The sequence below is a fragment of the Pinus tabuliformis genome, chromosome 7 (assembly GCF_031772625.1).
Source record: "Pinus tabuliformis cultivar Carrire ecotype Pingquan chromosome 7, CPIR1, whole genome shotgun sequence".
In the NCBI taxonomy this organism is placed as follows: Eukaryota; Viridiplantae; Streptophyta; class Pinopsida; order Pinales; family Pinaceae; genus Pinus; species Pinus tabuliformis.
Window position 1 is genome coordinate 2,056,953,034 of NC_142293.1, and position 16,314 is coordinate 2,056,969,347.

Genomic DNA, 16,314 nt, shown 5'->3' on the forward strand with positions numbered 1-16,314 from the left:
AACCCTATAAAGAAGAAAGAAGGGAAGAAATAAGAAAGAAAAAACTAATAAGGAAAGTGTAAAAGAAATGAATATTTACATCTTATTAATAATTTTGTTGCATATTTTTTAAATGTTTATATGTTTAATATATATTAATTATTTTTATTATTAAATTATATGTTTAATGTATATTAATTATTTTTATTATCAAATTATATATTAATTGTTTTTATTATTAATATAATTAAGTTGATTTTTAATTTTTTTTGTGAATATAAAATTTATTTATAATTAATAATAATTTAAACTAAAATTATAATTTAGTTTTTTTTAATTATTATTATTATCAATTTGACCCCTTTAAAATTATTTAAATTTATTTTAAAATAAATAGGTATTTTGATGTAACTTTTATTTATATTACTGTGTTATTTACTTTATCTCTTCTTTATTTATTATCATTTTATCTCTTATTATTTTTTCTTCAATCTCTAAAGCAAAGCAACGAGCTTCACATTTATGCTTAGTTTTTCCTCGTGCTTCAAAAATCACAAATATGTTATGTGTATTGCTTCAATTAATACGCATGCACAGGCTCCACCACTGCAAGTTTTCCAATCCTTTCAGCAAGTTCTAGTGAGATTTCACAGGTGAAAAATCTTGACAACTCCATCATGCTTTACTCAGAGAATTTGAGATCAAATTTGATGTAAAATCTACTTTCTGTACAATTTGCTTTCAATAACAAGTCGTTTCAATAACCACCATTGCTGCATTCCCCTTCCTTAACTAACAGAATCTGTTTCAAGAAAAACGAAATAAGTTGGGAGTAGAAATGCGCAGAGAGAAATGGACCTCTTTGCCGCTATCCACCTTGGAGATTTTGAAGGCGAAGTGAAGGTTGGAAATTGCATTTAAAAGAATCTCGCAATGGAAGCGGACAGTGCATTTAAAGTTGGGAGAATTGTAGATATAGCTGCCTGTTAGTCACAAAGATGCTCCTCTGAAAAACTCAAAACTCTTGTTGTTGTAAACATCATCGCACCATTTAACTACAGAATCCTACACCATGCTTTTAGATACAAAATGCTCACTTCTTAAAAGAAATGAGATTTACTAATTTATTTAAAGATAGAAAAGCTATATGTTTTCCTGGTAGCTGTTATGACAATAAAGTTCTCAAGATGGGGCAAGATAAAATTTGTGAACTATGATTACTTAAAGTTAAAGCTAGTCTGAATTGTCAAAGATGTGTGTTAATTAACTTTTCTTGTTCCTTTGAATTGTCAAAGATGTGTGTTAATTAACTTTTCTTGTTCCTTTAAATTAGATCGTAGTTTCATTTTTTATGTTGGTTATGACAAGTTTTAAAAGTGAAAGATAGACTTTTTTACCCTTACTCTAAAGAGTGGTATAAAAACTAAAAAACATAACAAATACAAAATTCTTCTTGTATTTAGTACCAGAAGAGTGTCACACATTCATATAGATGTAAAGGATATTGAATATAATTGTTTTTTAAAGATAGAATAATAAACTATAATCATAAACACATTTCTAAAACACCACTCATGAGTAGATATAAGTGTATTGTTCACATTTACATGCAATCAATTATAAAACATTTATATGCAATCAACAACAAAGATTTATGTACAAAGAAGCATATAACCACTACTTTGTTGCAATATACTAAGATGTGGAAGAACTTTGACCTTCACAAATGTTGTTCATAGTAGCACTTGTACTACCCAACAAATGTGTTAGATTTGATTGGAATTTGGGAGTGGAAGTAGTGCTCAAAAAAGTGTCTTTGATGTTTTGCAATGTGCTTAGGATGCCCATCATTGTAGGTCGTCCTTGAGGAGATTCATTTGTGCAAAGCAAACCCACATTTATCAGTGCACTGAGACAATTGAGATCTTTATCTTCTTCAATGCATATACCAGTCCTCGTTAATAGACCCATGTCCACCACTTCTTGTACTTGGTTTGGAAAACTACTACCCACCCATTTGTGCAATGTCATTCCTTCTACAAACATGTCATGGGTGGGCTTCTTTCTAGTGAGCATTTCCAATAGCACTATTCCATAGCTATAAACATCACCTTTGGTTGTAACTTGTCCTCCCACTCCATATTCTGCATTCATAGATCCTCATCTTAAGTTTTTTAATTTAATTGAAAATGTTAAGTAAACATAAGAAAATCATAAGATTGCTTCATATGGGATATAATTTAAATAATACCTGGAGGAATGTACCCGGTAGATCCTTTGAGTGCATTTGTGGAAGTGAGAGCTCCATCTTCATTATTTGCAAAACATATAGTAGCAATGCCAAAGTCTATTAAATATGCAGTCATATCTTCACCCAACAACACATTGTTGGGTTTCAAATCACAATGAATCACTTGAACAAAGCAATGATGATGGAGATATGTCATGCCTTGGGCGACATCTATTGCTATATTCAACCTTTGAATCAAATTCAAACAACTTTGTTCTCCATCATTGGGATATAACCACTTTTCTAGGCTTCCTTTTGGCATTAATGGAAATATCAAAGCTTTGATTTGGAGATCTGAATAGCAAGTTATGACCCGAATCAAATTCCGGTGTCTAACCCTACCCAAAACTTTGCATTCTCTATCAAAACTCTTTTGAGCCCCTTCATTTTGTAGATTGAGAAGCTTGACAGCAACCATTGTGCCATCATTCAAAATCCCTTTGTACACTTTTCCAAAACTACCAATTCCTAACAAGTTTGCATCACTAAATTCATTTGTTGCAATGACGAGCTCTGCATAGGAGATTCTTCGATGCCCCACATTTAATGATGGACCAGTGTCTCTCTGAATATTTCTCCTACAATTCTTTCTCCACAATATTGCAAGAAACAAACACAATACAACAATTGCTACAACAACAACTGGTATGATAACTCTTTTGAGATTCAAAACACTTTTATGTTTATGAGCATAGCACGGTGGTAGATTTACCCAAGGTCCACATAGACCAAGATTTCCCATAAGTGATGTGGCGCTAATCTTTTTGAAAACTCCTTCTTTAGGTACTTCTCCTGACAACTTGTTAAAAGAAAAATTCAAGTGATGGAGCATTGTGAGATTTGCTAGTGATATAGGTATTCCACCTGACAAATTGTTGGAGGAGAGATCTAGGTCTTGAAGACTTAGAAGTTCACTGATTGACATTGGAATTGGACCTTCAAGTGCATTGTAAGAAAGATTCAGATATGCTACTTCTTTACAGCTTCCGACGATACTTGGAATATAGCCAGTTATTTGATTTGCTGAAATATCTATGGCTTGAAGCATATCGAACTTTCCTAGTTCTAAAGGTACATGGCCACTTAATAAATTGTTTGACAAGTTGAAATAGAAGGCTAAATTTGCAAGGCCTGCAAGCTCTTCAGGTATGTGCCCACTAAGCTTGTTGTATGATAGATCTAGCAGTAGTAAGTTCACACATTTCCCTAAACTTGCAGGTATGTTTCCTGATAACTGGTTATGATTAAGATCTAAATATCTTAATTGTTGGAGGTTAGCAATTGAATCAGGGATTTTTCCAGACAAATTATTTTCAGAAATAGATAAGAGACCTAAACCCTTTAGCTGCCCAATTTCCATTGGGATGTTCCCTTGTAAATTATTGGAATCCATATATAACCTCTCCAACTTCTGAAGCATACTAACTGAAGATGGAATTGACCCTGTAAAAGAATTACCTTCTAAACTAAGGAATATTAAGCTACTTAAATTTGCAATAGCCGGAGGTATTTCCCCAGCGAATTCGTTGATACCCAAGTCTAAGATGTCGAGTTTTGTAGAGAGGTGGCCTATAGAAAACGGCAATTGCCCAGTGAAGCTATTCTCAGATAAGTCTAAAAGTTGTAGATCGGAACAGTTACTAAGAGCAGTAAGAATGGGGCATGTCGTGGTGTTGCCGCTAATAAGGTAATTGCCGCCCAACCCAAGCCACCGGAGATGTGTCAATTTACCCAACTCCATAGGCACTATTCCGCTGAGCTGGTTGTATTCTAAATCCATCCTTTGTAACTTGGTACAATTGAAGAGGGATGAAGGAACGCTGCCACTCAGCTGATTAGCACCCAGAAAGAGGTGCTTTAACTGGGCGGTCTTCTTGGTACACAACTCCGACGGAATGTGGCCAACTAATTGGTTAAAACCTATATCCAATACTTCAAGATTGGTGCAGTTGGACAACGAAGACGGAATGCGTCCCGTGAGATGGTTATTATCCAGGCTAAGAAGGATGAGCTGGCTTAGCATACCCAATTCGGAAGGGACACTGCCGTGAAGGTTGTTGTCACCTAATTCTAAGTACTGCAAAGAGGATATGTTTCCCAAGCAGTCCGGGATTGTTCCCGTCAAATTGTTAACAGCCAAGGTCATGAATACTAGGTTGGGGAGAACACATAGTTGTGGGGGAATGTTTCCTGTCAGATTGTTATAGGAGAGAGTCAAGTTCCGTAAACTGCGGCAGCTACCGAGAGTGGGCGGCATGGAACCCTGGAGTTGATTCTTAGACAGGCGGAGCCTCTTTAAGCGAGATAGGGTTCCCATTTGATAGGGAATGTTACCGTGAAAACTGTTATTGGCAAGGCTGAGTACTCTAAGAAAGGAGAGATTGGCGAGAAGGGGTGAGATAGTACCTTCTAATCCCATGCTTGTAAGATTTAGGGAAACGACTCTCTGCCTGCGCCTGCTGCATATGATGCCCGTCCACTCGCAGAACGAAACATTTGGCATCCAAGACGTGGCTAAGGAGTGGGAGGGATCATATGTGATTGCAGACTTGAATGCAAGCAGAGCGTGTTGATCGGAAGCATTGGTGAGACGAGGAGGATGGTGAGGGAAATGGGCGATGGGTGTGGAAAACACAAAGGGAGGATTGAGAAAGAGAATGAAAGATAGGGCGGCGAGGAGAAGCATTCTGGTAATCTGCATCTCTTGCGTGACAGAAAGAATGGTTTGTGATGAGAAAATGGAGTTTGGTAATGTAGTAGCTATATAGCTGCTGCTGCATTGAATGAAGAGACTCAAATTAAGAATGGCAAGAATCTTTTCGAGATGTTCCGGTCGGTTAATTTTCATTCTCCATCCTCAACTTGACTTCTCTCGTGCGCGAAGACCAACGGCCGCCGTGGGGATAACGCGATATAGGTGTAAATTCATACCACACAAATCATTTTCAGGGGATATCCTCTTCCAGGATGCAATAAAAAATACATGAAGACAACCAGTGGAGACAGTGGCAGTCCGAAACGGAGGATGGATCTTTAATTTGTTTTTCTTCTCTCGCCCGGCGAAGACCAACGGCCGCCGTGGGGGTAAGGCGATATAGGAGTGAATTGATACCACACAAATCATGTTCAGTGGAGTTGTTATTGATACCACTCATTATCCATCCTCAACGTGACTTCTACGCACACGGCTCTTCCTTTATCACAACCGCATTGGATATAAAGGTGCGTAAGAAGAATCAAAAATATATATATATACTTGGCCAAAATAATATAATTAATTTTATACTAACGACCGCCGTGAGGATAACGCTAAATGCGAGTGAATTGCCGTATTCAACCACGGAAGGAATACGGCATTTGCACTGCCGAGTCCCCAGCGAGTCGAATGAGTGTCCAAAATCATTTAAAAGTCAATATTACTTAAAACGTTAAGGTAAATATTACTTCAATGTACGGTAAAATAAATTGGAAAACATCTAACACACCCTAAAATAAATAGAAAAGGTCAATAAAATTCATAAATCTTTCTCCTTGCCTCTCAGTAAACGAAAGTAAAATGTCCATCCAATTAATAAAAAATCTAACACACCCTAAAATAAATAAATAAAGGTCTATAAAATTAATCATAAATATTTCTCCTTGCCTCTCGATAAACGAAAGTCCATCTAATTAATAAAAAATCGTTCTCCTTATCATTTGGCGAAGAAATGCTTTTTTTTTAACGAAATAAAAGTAACGAATTACTACTTTTTTTTTTTTTTTATATATATATCACATTCCGTTATAGAATTTGCTATATAAGTTTAAATTTTGTATTTAAATAAATTAAAAAATACTAATAAAAATCATATATAAAAGTTTTATTATAGAAATGATAATACGGCTTTATAAAAAATATGTATGATTCTATTAAAAAATGTATATTTTCTTAAGAAAACACATAAATGAGCACATTTACATTTCTTTCTGATTTTATTAAGATAATAAGACAAAGTAAAACCCTAAACGTAATTTTGGTTTGGGTATTCAATAATGGTATGTGTTTTTGTATTCTTCCATTCATTAATAGTTTTGGTTTAATAATAGTTATTTCTTGTAATATTTTTGGTAATAAACAAGCTTAGTTTATAATTATAATGAAAAGTATTATATTTTTTATGCTTAATTTATAATTAAAATAAAAATTCATTCTTTATTCTTAGAAATGTTTAGAGAAAAATTAAGATCTAAACACTCCAACCCTGACCTTTTGACAATGTTAAAACTCAAACACACTAAGAAAACTTTTCTCTCATAAAATGAGATATTTAGTTTCTAATAAAACTTTTCTCTAATAAAATGAAATATTAGAATATTTAGTTTCTAATAGCAAGTTTCCAATAGGTGGCTAATGATTATGATTGATCATAGGTATTTCACATATGTGCATTAGCCATAATTTACAATCAAATGAATATTTGAGGAATTATAAGAAGAATGTTTAGGAGAATCAAGATATTATGAGACAAAAAGGATGATTGTCCAATTGTTGTGCTGGAAAATGATGATCTAAAAGAGGGTACATGTTGCTTCCTCGCATGGTGTACATATGCCAAATTCTTTAATGTTTAACAATATTCCAACACATCTATTTTATATTTAAAATAACGATTTAAAATCTAGTAAGAGAGAGAAAATGATAGAAATAATCTATAGTGTGTGAGTCAGGCCTTTACATCCATGGTAGGAGGATTTCAATGTGTTTTTAGAAAGGGGTCATTATAACCCCCATCTCTAATGTAATAGTTGGAAATTTTACTTAATAAATTATGTTTTCCCATTACATATTTGATATTAGGTTTATTACATATTCTTCTTAGAGCATTTGTCATCATGTGATGATGGGGAGAATTGTTCCTTAGCTGGAAAGACGAAGAAAGGGAAGGGGGGATCCATCCCATTCCAAATCCTATTCCAATCAGTGCAGCAAGAAGAAGGACATGTTGAGGATTAAATGTTTTCACTGTCATGAGTTGGGACACTATGCCACAAAGTGTCTGCACAAGAAGGCCAGTAAGAAGCCCTTACGAGGAGCGGCAGGTGAAGCTCTTGCTTCACAATTTGAACTGGATTGCACCATCATCGCTTGCATGGTGATATCAGTGATGGGTAGTATGTGGTATCTAGATAGTGGAGCCTCATTCCATATGATTGGAAACAAAGAGTTCTTCAATGACTTGGAGAAGAAGGACCTCCATATGCACATCGAGATGGGAGATGATGGGAGGTATAGCGCGACCGACATCGGTACTGTTACCTTTCAGAGGGAGTTTGGTACTCCTCTCACATTAAAAGATGCCATGTATGTTTAGGGTTTGAAGAAGAATTTGGTTTCAGTTTCCATATTGGAAGACCGTGGCTACGATGTTATATTTAGCAAGGGAAAGGATTTCCTTCATCATATAGCCTCAAGACAGGAGAAGCAGATCAAGGTTTGGGTGAAGAACCTCTACAAATTGGATGTAGAAGACTGCGTTGCTTTGAGCACTAAAGTAGAGAAGGTGTAGAGTCAAGACATCAGTGAATAGTGGCATAAAATATTGGGTCACACGCACCATTGAACTATGTTATTCTGTCGGAATAGTATGTTGGCTCTTAGATCAAGTTTAAAAAATAGAGGGTTTTATTTCTAGGCAAATATTATATATTAATCAACAACCACAACTATAAATCATAGGTATGGTCATTGTGCTTCACAGGCTCTTGTCCAGTTACAGTGAACAACGTTAAAAAAATCTTCAAAACATTTGAGGGAGCCCCCTTTGGTTCGAGGTCCAACTTGAACCTAAAGTTTGGACATGTTGGTTTCTTGACACAGTTTCGTAGCCAAGAACTCTGTTCGAGAAAAAGATACAACATTTTGCGCCATTGTCAGGGAGCGAAGTAATGAAGAAATCTTTCCCTGGAGAACGATCAAGACTATATCTACTCTTTGCTAGTGAACAAGGAGTAGGCATTTGATATTGTTTGCAATTCCTTCACCTGGAGGTTCCATTTTGTTTATATGGCGATTCTAATGGGTTATCAATTCCACTAGTTCTAGAGGTCATATGCCTTTATTGATGTTCTTGTGCAAGGCTCAGTGATGGTTGTAGTGATTGTGAAAATTCCTACTCCAAGGAACCCCTACTGCATCAAAACTGAATCTAATTCACCTACTTGATTTTAATATAAATTATCAAGTTATTCTCTGAATACTGAAGAAAATTACTTCTGCAGCCTAAACTACTTTACATATTTGATTAAATGATATAGAAAACTGAGCAAAGAACAAGATACATAAAACACAATTATTTTTGGACAAAATAGTTCCCGGAAAAACCCAATGCAGGAAAACCAGTGCAACAACTCTAAGAGTTTTATATTATTAAGTAGTAATTCTGAATGCAAATGTTGGATGCCCTCCCAACAATCCAGTGATATAGACAATACAATGGCGGAAAAACTGATTGAGTTTTACCTCACTTCACCTGGCAGATTCGATTTGATCCGGCAGCAAAAATGGCTAACCTCGGCTACTTCTGCATTGGCCCTGCGTCAGCCTTACATGTTCTACATCAACTCTGCGCTGTCTCTTCTGCCTACTGCGTCAACCTTCCCGGTTGTTGTGGCAATTCCGACTTTCTGTGTGGAGGGCAACTTCTGCTTCTACGCTGGCCCTTCTGGCTCTGCATTAGGCCTATGTGGGCCCAAATTGGCCCAACGTCAGTCCTCTTAAGTGCTTTGCTACCTTTAGTATCTTCTCTCTGCCTCTCTATTAGTACTGTTGAACTATCCCTGCCCCTTTATTGCAACTGATTTCTCAGGTCGAATTCTCAGCTTCCTAGCCCGAGAAATCGACTCTAGATCAATTTGTTCTCTCCGTGTGTTTCTAAATGAACCCCAAGCCTCCTTATTATAATTTTCTCGTTGAGACTTCAACAGCTAAGATTAAGTCTCTAATCAATGGCTAAGATTAAAACTTGACTTGATCTGCCTTCTAAATCATTCTCACTCGTACTTTGATTAATACGCCTTAATATTTTAATTTTCCTAAGTTTAGACTTAGGAACCCCATTAAAAATATTAATTATTTTAATAAAATACAATCTCGATGGAATTTTACCAAATAGTTTCTACGTTATTTAGAACTCATGTTCCTTAGCCTCTCCACCAATTTTCAAGTCTAGAACAGTTCTGATGCTACCAAAAACTAACACTCCCTCTTAGCGAGGAAACTGCTCTAGAAACGATGTCAAACTGCATGTTGCTCTGCCTCTGAAGAACCTCCTTTTTGTAATGTTTCTTTCACCAACATTGTGATGTTGTTGCTACTGTACTGCTGCCCATGACACTGCCACTGTCACTACTGCATCTATATTACAACTCCCTCTCAAATGTTGCATCTTCTATGTTGCGTCTGCTATGCTGCTAACACTGCATTCATACTGCAACTTAGTTGCTGAGAGGAGAAACTGAAAACCATCAAAAATTAACTAAATTTAATTGTGTTCAGCATAATAACATGAATGTTGGAATCTGATGGCTCTAGTCTCTAACCCTTTGAATCTTCTGTGTTGTTGTTGATGTTGGGTGTGGAGCCTGATTATCTTGTGTATTCAAAGGTATCGCCGCATTGGACCCCAGTTCGAAATGGGGCGGCAACGCTGCCCGTAAAATATTCATTGCAGTGGGGGTTCGGGGGGGGGCTGTGACCTTTTGGGAGCCCCCCATGGCGGGGGGATCGGGGGCAGCGTCCCTGAAGCTAAGAATAGATGTAAAATTGCCTTGTAAAATGTTGTAATTTCGTAGTCAATCTGGGTCATTCATTAGGCGGAGATCCGATGGTAGAAGTTATGTTTAATTTAGGGTTTTTTGCCCAGAAGGCAACCCTCACTATATATGAGGGAATTGTATTGTGTCTATATATATCTGTATTCTCAGTGAGGAAGAGAGAGGAGATTGAGAGCGAAGAGGGAATTACAACGGATCTACTATAGGTTGTATCACTTCAGTTTGTTGGATAATATAAAAAGAAGGACCGGTTGTTTCTCCGTGGACGTAGCCCAAACTGGGTGAACCACGTATATCTGTGTCTCTCTTGTTTTATGCGTTTTATGTGTTTATATTTCTGCAATATTTTATGTATTCCATTGCTCTGTAATATATAATTTTCTAACTATTGATTCCTGCACTGTGCCATCTACACTACTGCCAACCTTTCTCTGTGTTGATCAGCTCCTGGTGTTAGTCTCTCCAAACAATCCACTACATCATCTGACACCAAACCCATCTCGCTACTGTTGAATCTCAGGCTCCCATAGCAAGGAAATGATCCAAGAGGTTTACTCCTTAAGGATATTTCCCACATGTATTCCTCCTGACTACAGCTCAATATCACCCCATTTCCCTCTTGGAGATGCCTGGGCAGTCATGGTAAACTCACCTTCATCAATTTTTGTTGGAGCAACCTTAGGATCATGTTTCTCATCCTTATCCTTTCGATTCAAAGGACACTGGGGTGCAAAGTGGCCCATCTCGCCACATCTAAAACATTTCACCTTCGAAATGTCCTCCTTTCATTTATCCTTCTGTTGTCCCTTTGATGCTAGAGTTGCATTCTCCTCCTCCTCCTCCTTGGTCTTCATGCCACTCCCACTGCTGCCATTAAGGTTGACCTTTACCAGGTCCCTCCTTATTTCCTCATGTTGAAGGGCTTCCGACATCTCCTCCCATGAAGTTAGTCTTTCCCTACCCAATATGCTTTGGATGAAGACTGTCCATCCATCTGAGACTCCATTCAAGGTCGTCCTTACCATCGTGGTATACTGAGGAGTAGACCCCACTGCAGCAAGATGGTCTCTGGTGTCCTAAAGTCATTGAAGATAGGAGTTAACCCCTTCTCCCTTCTACATTAATGTCCACTGTAACTTTTGTTCTAGGTACATCTTCCATTGTTCAGAAGAGGCTTGATACAGTGAAGACAAAGCTTCCCACATCTCCCGGGCTATATCTTTGCCATGCAAGTGTGATACTCCATGATCTCGAACTGCATCGGGTATGAACCTCTTCACCTTCCCCTGCTCAGCATTGTACTTCTTCTTCTGATCATTTGATGGCAAGGTTACCCCGCTCACACCCACAATATGCATATAAATGCATAAACACATTAGTCCCAGGTATTTAACTCTCCAAGGAGTCAAATCTTCATTTAAATATCTAATGGTTAAGGCCCTATTTTAGTCACACGCGGAATGATTCATAGACTTAACAAAGTCTAAACATTAACCCACCTTTTCCTTATATCGGAAATTAATTACCCCGCTTAAATCTCCTATCGGGACTTTTCACCTCCTCATAACCTTCATTATCCCTTTACCCGCATATATATAACCTTTCCCTTCTTAAAACCTTGGTTATTATATATTTATCACATAAAAGCTTCTATCGACGCTCTTTTCCTTTACAAACCATTTATAAAGGAAAAACCCATTTACAAATGAAAAACCCACAAACATACCTTTCTGCCTTGGTACGGTCTCTGCACACTTCCCGAGGTTACCTTTATCACAATCGGGCATCGGCTCCTCTGCGAGTCACATTAATATACACTCCTTCCGCTTCCCCGATATGTGATTATATCACTTCCTGAAATACACTATCGACGCTTAATTCTTTACTATCCCGTTTACAAAGGAAACATACGTAAAAAAAAGGAAAACCCCGTCGGAACACAAAGCCAGACTTCAAATATCATAAGCCCACACCTATAATTATCGTTGGGTCTGCCTCTTAGTCCATCACCTTTCCGCTGCGTCGATCTCCATTCTCCAACCCCTCCGATCTCTAATCACCGATTATCGGCTATTGGCGCATCGCTTCATCGCAATATCGCAAGTCAGAGTATTTAAGGGACGATGCTATAACACATAAAAGCTCTGATGCGATCCTACTCTTGGACCCGATAGGATTTGAAATCCGTTGTTATAAAACTTCGGGTCCAGTTATATCATCATATTGGAATTCGACAGTTCAAAAAGTCTGGTTCCTCTCCACTGAAGCGATGCAATGCGGTAGTTTTTCGCCGATGTGACTTAATCTTAGCCATTGATCTTAAATATCCAATGGCTACTGAGCAACCATATTTCACTTCTTCCTTTGACTTGTTTACTTAGATTTTACGCTATTTTCAGTGGTTGCGATGGTTCCTGGGTTTCTTCAAGGTTTCGGCCTTCTTGCTGATTTATTGTGTGATACATTCTGAGCTTTAGCTTTGATCCCTCTAATGGATTCAACGATCCCTTATGATCCTTCGAATCATTCCTCTCCTCCGTGTAGTTCTTCAAAACTCCGCCTTTTGCTTTCCACTGCTCAACTTCCTCTAAGCTGAACTCCTTTGCAAATTCTCATTTCACAACTTCTTTCCAGAGCTTACTCTATTTCTTCAATTGGATTCAAAGATACCTTCATTATTCCTCTGAATCATTCTTCTCCTCTACACGTCCTTTAGAATTTTGCCTGCAACGTTGTTACAGAACCTACGAATTCACAAGTAATTCATTCATAAAATACTCATTTCACACACACTGACACAGTCGGGAATAAATCTATGTATATATATGTATAAAAAATGATTACATTTGAGACTTCTCTGTCTCGCACAAGCCCAGTTTTCAATATCAGTGGCTTCTCTTTGAGCTCTGCCCGTAGGCTTACATTTATCCTAGAAAGTTCTGTTGAACTAATTTTGGTTCCCCTCCTAAATCTACTTAATTACAATGATTTTCTCTTGGGTTGAATGCTCCTGCATCAGACTCCCAAAGTAGAAATTATTCATGATCTCCTGATCATATGTATTTTGGTCTTTGTCTTCCTGGATCCGATACTTTGTCTTGTAATTGTCCAAATGCCTTGTACCTTTGCTGCTGTTGTACTTTAGCTGTCTTTTGCTCCATCTTCTTCTCCTTGTCAATCAGGTTCAAACTCTGATTGATCATGCTTCCTGCTGCTACCATTCTCCTCCATTTGGATTGCTTCATCATCAGCTTCCACATCTCTTCAATCTCTGTGTCTAGTACATCCTTGGATTGGTCCATGTTCTGCTTCTTACTTCTCCCTCTTCCTCTTTGCTTCAGGTTGTTACTACTGTCCACCAACTCTTCAAACTACAGTTGGTTACTTTTACTTTGTAGTTGTTGGTTTACGTTTTCTTCTTCTTTTCCTCTTGTTTTTATGCTTACTTCCTCCCTATCATCCTTACCCTCTTTCATGATTATTTTTGTTTGTACTAAATCACGAATTTCTAGCATTCTTTCTAGCAATTGATCCTTGTTCCATGGATTAAATTCTTCCATAGAATCTTCTTCTTTCATCTTTATTTGGCTGCTCATATGTGCCAAATTTCCTTCAGCATCTGCAACAAAACCTGCACTCACAAAACACTTGTTAAAATAAAAAACATAAGGCTTATGTGCCTTATCTTCCTTTGGCAATAATTCAGTTTGCTACTCTGTTTCTCCCTTTGCTAAGTCTTTTGCATAGACTTCTTCTTCCTTAACATCTTTCAGTAGATGTCCGTCTTTTCTTCTTACTGTCTCAATAGCTTCCATGGCTACTTCCTTTACTATGTTTTCAGCTAACATAGTTTCTTCTTCAAGTTTTCCTTCGGTCTCTTGTTGTTTATCTTCTCCAAGAGCTATCCTTGTCTCACCATATGTATTAATATTCTCCTTCGTTTGTTCTGCATCCACAGACAAACTATCAATCTTAAAAACATAAGACTCTATGGTCCTACTTGATGGTTCAGCCATCATATCTCCTTGCTGTTCCATGTCCTCCTTTTGACTAAGAAATTCTTTGATGGTCTCCTCTTCAATCTCCTCAAGCCCTTCACTTGGTTTCTTGATATCCTTCCCCAACTATATATGAAACCTATCTATCTCATCTTCTTCTAGAACAGAATTTAGATTCTTCTTGTCTTTTTCCTCCTTTATGACAATATCAGCAAATTATCCTTCTTTACATGTTTCACCTGCAAACATACACAAATTTTTAGATTTAAAACCATGTGATGCTTTGGCCTCACTTGAAGTTTCAGTCTTCAAGTCTTCATCTTCACTCTCTCCCAGAATTTCTCCTTGTTCTGGTTCACAAATGGACTCTTCCATTTCCAACTCAGCTTCTTTGAGTTTTTCCATCAGCCACCTTACTTGCTTTTGTTGTAGCCTTCTCTGCATCTCATGCCACCTCACTGGCTTCTTCCTCAAGACCTAACCTAGTCTCTGGCTTTCCTCTAGTATCCTCCTTAATGCATCGAGTTGTTCTTTTAACTCGGCAATCTCTTTGTCAATTTCCTCTTGACTCATCCTCATGCCATTTGCCTGGGCATCCTCTTTCTTCATCTTTTTTCTGATGTGGTCTTCCTCAGAACCTCTACTATGACTATCAGTAGCCATCTTCTTCTTTTCTCTCTTCATGAGTTCCTCACTCACTTACTATGAGCTGCATTAAAGCCTCTGCAACAACAAGTTCTCCTTGTTGCAACTTACCTCACCAAGCTTTCCTCTGTACTTGGTCTTTTGGCAAGCCCTTGGTTCTCTATCTCTGGAACCTCCTTTGAGCACTTCTCTCTGCTCCTTCTAGGCTTCAACTCATCTGCACTTCTCAATAACACAATTGTCCTCTTGTATTTCAATCAGCATGAAATACTTGGTTCTGACCACTTCTTCCTTCACTTAGAAAGTCTTACCAGCTTCCTTCATTCCTTTAGCAATTCTACCCACATCCTCTGTGGAATTACCTCTGTGAGCTGCAACAATACTTTTGCAGTAACAAGTCTCCTTCTTGCTACATATGCCTCACTAAGCTTCTCTCCTTTGAGCTCAGTCTTTTAGCATCACTCTGGTTCTTTCCTCTGGAACCCATTGAGCACTCCTTGCTCTAGATTGCTGCAACCTTCACACCTTCTTATGCTGTCACCTACATATCAATGTATAAACACATTCTCAAATCAAAACAAAGCATATCACCTCACCTTCAAGCTCTCAGCATGATCTTGTTCCACCATTCCACCTATACCTTTAATGGATTGTCCTCTGTTTCTTGCATCTGCAAGTTCTGCTACACATCACCTATGTGTGCCTTCTTCCTATCAGATTAAAATCTGATCCCTTCTTTCCTGCATAAACATCTTAACACATACTATGTTCTCAATTCTTTCACATAGAATTTCTCTGTTCTGTTTTAACACCAATTGTTTCAATTACATATCTGCTCTCATAACAAATGATTACATTCGAGACTTCTCTGTCTCGCACAGGATTGGTTTTCAATATCAGTGGCTTCTCTTTGAGCTCTGCCCGTAGGCTTATATTTATCCCAAAAAGTTTTGTTGAACTAATTCTGGTTCCCCTCCTAAATCTACTTAATTACACTGATTTTCTCTTGGGTTGAATGCTCCTGCATCATCATTGTCAATGGGAACAACCACAACACTCTTGACATAGTCTTCGAGATCGTACTCCTCTAGAACAACTAAGATTATGGTATTCCATATGACATAGTTGGAAGCTCCTTCCAAGCTATCCTGATCTCTGAGCCCATGTGATGCCATCACACCCAATCTGTCGAATTGACTCCTCTAGTCACTGCTTAACTGCCTAGAGAGAAATTCAAACTTTTTGGCAAAAAATTCTCAGAGGAGAAAATTCCCCTTCTATGTGTCTTTTCTCTTTTCCGATGGATTTCTGCCCTGGCAGAAATTATGCCCTTCAAGCATTGTGATGAGGCTCTGCGTCACTCCCTCTACCTCTACAAACTCATGAACTAGAAATCGTACCTCTATGTCGACTCTCTCAGAGAGAGATTTCCTCGGAATATCTTCTTCCCGACAAGGATTGCGCAATCCCTTCAAGGGGATTTAAATTACTGCCAAATGCCAGTGCAACAACTCTGAGGGTTTTCTATTATTAAGCAGTAATTTTGAATATAAATTTTGGATTCCCTCCTCGCAATCTAGTGACAGAGAA

General features: G+C 37.8%; 1 protein-coding gene across 1 annotated transcript; it reads right to left on the minus strand.

Moving 5' to 3' along the window:
• Nucleotides 1-1,636: 1,636 nt before the first annotated feature.
• On the minus strand, nt 1,637-5,459 carry LOC149256763 (uncharacterized). Its single transcript, XM_089460859.1, has 2 exons — nt 2,231-5,459; nt 1,637-2,123 (listed from the first exon to the last, which is right to left on the minus strand). Exons 1-2 carry the CDS (start codon nt 5,115-5,117, stop codon nt 1,675-1,677), a joined length of 3,336 nt encoding a protein of 1,111 aa, XP_089316985.1. The 5' UTR covers nt 5,118-5,459; the 3' UTR covers nt 1,637-1,674.
• Nucleotides 5,460-16,314: the final 10,855 nt, after the last annotated feature.

What these genes read in the sequence shown, in the direction of transcription:
- LOC149256763 (XM_089460859.1), bottom strand. Translation starts at nt 5,117, where the DNA reads ATGAAAATTAACCGACCGGAACATCTCGAAAAGATTCTTGCCATTCTT. An exon ending in TACCGGGTACATTCCTCCAG is followed by an intron (nt 2,124 to 2,230) that starts GTATTATTTAAA and finishes CTATGAATGCAG; the next exon opens with AATATGGAGTGGGAGGACAA.